This window comes from Sardina pilchardus, chromosome 12 (genome assembly GCF_963854185.1).
Source record: "Sardina pilchardus chromosome 12, fSarPil1.1, whole genome shotgun sequence".
Lineage (NCBI taxonomy): Eukaryota > Metazoa > Chordata > Actinopteri > Clupeiformes > Clupeidae > Sardina > Sardina pilchardus.
The window spans coordinates 27,196,787-27,201,786 of record NC_085005.1 but is presented as its reverse complement, the minus strand read 5'-3'; the positions used below and the strand labels follow the sequence as shown (position 1 = coordinate 27,201,786).

Below are 5,000 nucleotides of genomic sequence, written 5' to 3'. Positions count from 1 at the left end.
AGAGGAGAGGAGAAAAGAGGAGGAGAGGAGAGGAAGTGGGGAGATGAGGAGAGCACAGGAGAGGGCAGGAGGATTGGAGATAGGGAGAGGAGAGGAGAAAAGAGGAGGAGAGGAGAGGAGGTGTGGAGATGAGAAGAGGACAGGAGAGGACAGGAGGATTGGAGATAGGGAGAGGAGAGGAGAGGAGAAAAGAGGAGGAGACGAGAAAAGAGGAGGAGAGGAGAGGAGGTGTGGAGATGAGGAGAGGACAGGAGAGGACAGGAGGATTGGAGATAGGGAGAGGAGAGGAGAGGAGAAAAGAGGAGGAGAGGACAGGAGGAGTGGCGATAAGAAGAGGAGAGGAGAGGAGAGGAGAGGAGGTGTGGCGATAAGGAGAGGAGAGGAGAGGAGAAAAGAGGAGGAGAGGAGAGGAGGTGTGGAGAGGAGAAAAGAGGAGGAGAGGAGAGGAGGTGTGGAGATGAGGAGAGGACAGGAGAGGACAGGAGGATTGGAGATAGGGAGAGGAGAGGAGAGGAGAAAAGAGGAGAGGAGAGGAGAGGAGGTGTGGCGATAAGAAGAGGAGAGGAGAGGAGGTGTACCTATGGTCAATCCCAAGTGACACACTGCAGGGAGGAAAAAAGCAGGAGTGGCATTGAGGTTCAGCTGCATGACAAACAGGCAACCACAGACTGCACACAGTAGGGCTGAGTGTGTGTTTGTGTGTGTGTTTGAGGCTATGTGTGTGTGTGTGTGTTGTGTGTGTGTGTGTGTGTGTGTGTGTGTGTGTGTGTGTGTGTGTGTGTGTGTGTGTGTGTGTGTGTGTGCTTGAAGCTATGCATATGTGTGTGTGGGTTTGAGGCTATGCGTATGTGTTTGTGGGTTTGAGGCTATGTATATGTGTGTGGGGGGTTGGGGGTTATGTATGTGTGTGTGTGTTTGAGGCTATGTATATGTGTGTGGGGGGGGAGGCGACGTATATAGTGTGTGTGTGGGGGGGGTTGGGCGAGCTTCAGCAGACATACCGGTCCTCATAAGCTGGCCGTAAGTATCCTGCATTCAGAATGTTGAGTGACAGGATATTTGGGTCGATGATTGTCTCATCGGCCTCGGGGCTGTTCCGGATACGTCCTGCAGGGGGAGACAAAGACCAACTTAAAGATCTGAAAAACAGACTCTTTATGCAGCTCTCTGGTTTCGAACGGTGGCCCACAGTAAACTCACCGATGACCAGTTCCCGAACTTCCTTCCATTCGATGTCACTTCCTGTTTCATGTGCAATTGTCACAGTGATCCTCCTCTGGATTCCCTGGAGAGAGATGATCAACCCATTGACAGTTCAATCTTTGTGAGTGTATCAATGTGTATCTGTGTGAGTGTATATATATATGTGTGTGTGTGTGTGTGTGTGTGTGTGTGTGTGTGTGTGTGTGAATATAATACCTGGTGCAGCAAGTAGGTGCCATGGCAAGGCATTCCTCCCCTGTGGTCCACTATTGCAGGGATATAGCTGAAAAGACAACAATATTAGCACACTCTACCGGGGCACACACACACACACACACACACACACACACACACACACACACACACACACACACAGACACACAATACAGACACACACACACACACACACACACACACACACACACACACACACACACACACACACACACACACACACACACACACACACACACACACACACACACACACACACACACACAGTTAGCATCAGCTACTTACTCTCCATTGGCTTCTAGCTCACAGATCTCAAAGAAAGCCATGAGGTCATATTTGCAGTGACATGGACCAGCTGTAGGGGGCGTCACTGAGCTTAGCTTTGTGGCAGGAACTGAACAGAGAGTTGAGGAGAGGAGAGAAAGGGAAGATATGAGAGAGAAAGGGAAAAAAGTCACCGCCAGACAATCAGCATTGTAGTATTGTGGATGTCAATATATCAATCAATCAATATAGCATCTAGTATCAAAGATGTATGTAAATAAGTAGAGCATTATTATAGTATCATAGTATCCTAGTTAAGTGATTCCATAATTAGTGGAATGTCTAGTCCATTTAGCCTTTAGCTGCTAGGTGCTGTAGCATAGTATCATTGTACCATACAGTAGATAAAGCTATAGAATCAAGCTGTGAGACATGAGGTAGGAGTGGAAGAGCAGGACGCCTCACCTGGCTTGGATAAGGGCATCACTCTTGGGTACTGCCTTCTGCTGGGACGCAAGGGACTGGATGGGTGGAGAGAGAGAGAGAGAGAGAGAGAGAGAAGGAGAAGGAGAAGGAAAAAGACAAAAGAGACAAATAGAAATAGAGAGCAAAAAAAGAAAGGAGTGAGTGAGAGAAGAGCAATCAGGTTTGGGTGACATACTGAAGTGAGAATGCCAGAAAAAAGACAAGAGTACAAAAAAAGAGTAAAAGAAAGGGTGAAATAGAGAGAGTGAAAAGGTAAAGAGCCTCACCTGATGAGGTCTTTACAGAGGGGAGGGAAGGGCTGCTTCTGGTAGTGGCCAAACACCTCAAACACGATGGGCTGCGTCCGCATGTATTCGATGAAGGACTTGGTGACCTCCACGGTGATCTAAAAGCACACACACACACACACACACACACACACACACACACACAGGCACAGAAAGTGACTCTATAGCGGGTCTAGTAGGTTGCATTAGTGTTGGCTCCACAAAAGGGTGGTGCGTCACAAATCCAGGGTTTTAGAGGTTCTTTGTGCTAGTTGAGCTTACATTCTGTACATGGTAGAACCCAAGAGGCGGTCCCCTGCCTGTGTTCTTCAGAGGTTCTGTGGAGAACGCTTCATCATGACGATGAATGAAGCTGTGGATAAACCCAGAGGTGCCACTTTTCATTCATCATCATCAAGCTCATTTCATCATTTCAGGGTGCCATTTCATATGTCTGCTCGAGTGTTAGTGTGAACGTGAATGTGAATGTGAGTGTGTGTGTGTGTGTGTGTGTGTGTGTGTGTGTGTGTGTGTGTGTGTGTGTGTGTGTGTGTTCACTCACTTGAACTGGCAGAAGATGTCTGCATACTCTGCTGGAATACTTGAGGCCTGCAGGACTGTGACCCTGAAGGTGAACTCTGACCCCAGCCTCAGATGCTGCTGCATTGCCTTCTCCAGACCACCCTCCAGGGGGGGATCTAAGCCTAAGCCAGACTTCAGAGGGCTACTAGGAGTCTCAGGTGAGACTGGGGACACATAAAGGATTCATATCACACATCACACACATATATAAAACATCCATCACACATACAGTACAACATGTTCAATCATACATTCACCGATAAATATTACAGTATAATCACAGTTATGTATTAAGCAAAATGGATGTAATTATCACATCAGCTACCATGCTAACCAAGTGTGATTGTCTTGACCATGTTAGTCAGGTCTGATTATATGAACAGTCACTTGAGATTGGTAATAATGCCTATCATTGATCTTGACTTACAGTAAAGATACACTGCATTCATTTACACTGACCTCTCAGCTACAAAATAGTCTATCATCTGTGTGGATGTCGTTGATCTTGAATTTAAGCACTGTAAAGTTACACCGCATGCAAGACTGTATTGTCATGTCTAAATGTGTAAGTGTCTGTACTGTCATGTCTAAATGTGTAAGTGTCTGTACTGTCATGTCTAAATGTGTAAGTGTCTATACTGTCATGTCTAAATGTACACTGTGGGCCTGGGGAGCATTGCAATTTCGAATCCTGTGCAAACCTCAAAACTCAGAGGCATATGGTTTTGACAATAAAGCTAACTTGACTTGACTTGACTTGACTTGACTTGATGTGCAAGTGAAACAATTGAATGAACAAATGAATCAATTTACACTGTCCTCTCAGTTGTGAAATAGTCCTCCTCTCAAGGGAAATTGCACTTTTCTTTTCTTTTTTATTCTTCTCATTCAGTATCTGTGCTTATGTTGATTACCTGTGCAGGTGTTGTTGTTGACCTCGTCAGCCAGGCCACTGTCCGATGCTCCGCCCTCTCCCTCCACAAAGCGGAGTTCCTCTTGAGAGGTGTTGGAGTGACTCATGCCCCCTGTACCCGCCTCCATCTGGAACTGACCAATCAGAAACACAGAATCTTTACTGAACATTGCTGATGAGATGGGACGGGACTTTGACATCATTTTTATTGTTGATTTGTCTAATTGAAGTTATGGTGTTTTCCGTTATGTTACAGTATATTTGTTCATTGTTATTAGTTTACTACACTTTTATTACTTTCATTATTCTGTTGTATTCTGCACACATACCCGTCTGTCTGCCCCATGGAGGTATTACTATACATAATTGGAGAGAGTGAGGAAACACCCCATTTCATATCAATGGCTGGCTAGCTAAAGGCTGGCTAGCTAATTCGGTCAATAACATACACTCATTGGACTGCCACCACCACTTTTTCTGTAGTCTGATGAGAGCACAAGGCTCGAAATGTAACTTCTGGTGTTACTCTGACTGAGCAAGTAAAAGGGGAGCAACAGATATAAATGTGCTGGCTGAAAGGGTGGCATATGGTCATTGCCAGCTCAACCATGTGTCCACACAGATGACATGTGGCACCAAACTGGCTTATTGTGAAAATGTGTGTAGAACTGAGCACATGTTGGACGCTGTTTTGTGAAGTGGCTCGCTGGGATGCTAATTGGCTGAAGCTAACCCTTGCCTCCCTGGTCCGTCTTACGTCTACCACTCACCTTCTCAAACTGCTGATCCTCAAAGGATATCTTTGCAGTCCCTGACTGACGCACGCCTGAACCATAATCTGGAGCCTCTTCATCAGCTGCACAAACGACACAAGGAGTTCAGCAGAGCATGGAAAATGTACAAAACAATTCAGAAGAACCAATAAAGCATTTCCCATAGGAAACACATGAGTTTTAAAAAGAAATGACAGATTTAAAAGTCTGAGACAGCAAAACCAGATATGCAGAGCACTACGGAAAAGATTTCAGTGAGTCAGAATTCTTTTTTTTTTT

The 5,000-nt window shown here is 45.7% G+C and overlaps 1 protein-coding gene across 7 annotated transcripts in view; it reads right to left on the bottom strand.

The window, feature by feature from the left end:
• kif1ab (kinesin family member 1Ab) overlaps positions 1–5,000 on the bottom strand; it is a 32,712-nt gene that overhangs the window by 8,201 nt on the left and 19,511 nt on the right. For 4 of the 7 annotated variants that reach the window (XM_062550440.1, XM_062550437.1, XM_062550438.1 and 1 more), the window contains 11 exons: positions 4,719–4,804; positions 3,950–4,082; positions 3,016–3,199; positions 2,736–2,826; positions 2,454–2,572; positions 2,167–2,222; positions 1,723–1,831; positions 1,420–1,486; positions 1,201–1,285; positions 1,002–1,107; positions 579–602 (listed from right to left, as the gene is read on the bottom strand). In XM_062550440.1, the coding sequence (XP_062406424.1) occupies positions 579–602; positions 1,002–1,107; positions 1,201–1,285; positions 1,420–1,486; positions 1,723–1,831; positions 2,167–2,222; positions 2,454–2,572; positions 2,736–2,826; positions 3,016–3,199; positions 3,950–4,082; positions 4,719–4,804 (1,060 nt within the window). Of the gene's footprint in view, positions 1–578; positions 603–1,001; positions 1,286–1,419; positions 1,487–1,722; positions 1,832–2,166; positions 2,223–2,453; positions 2,573–2,735; positions 2,827–3,015; positions 3,200–3,949; positions 4,083–4,718; positions 4,805–5,000 lie in introns of all 7 variants that reach the window. The other 3 variants (XM_062550439.1, XM_062550442.1, XM_062550436.1) reach the window with 2 other exon arrangements.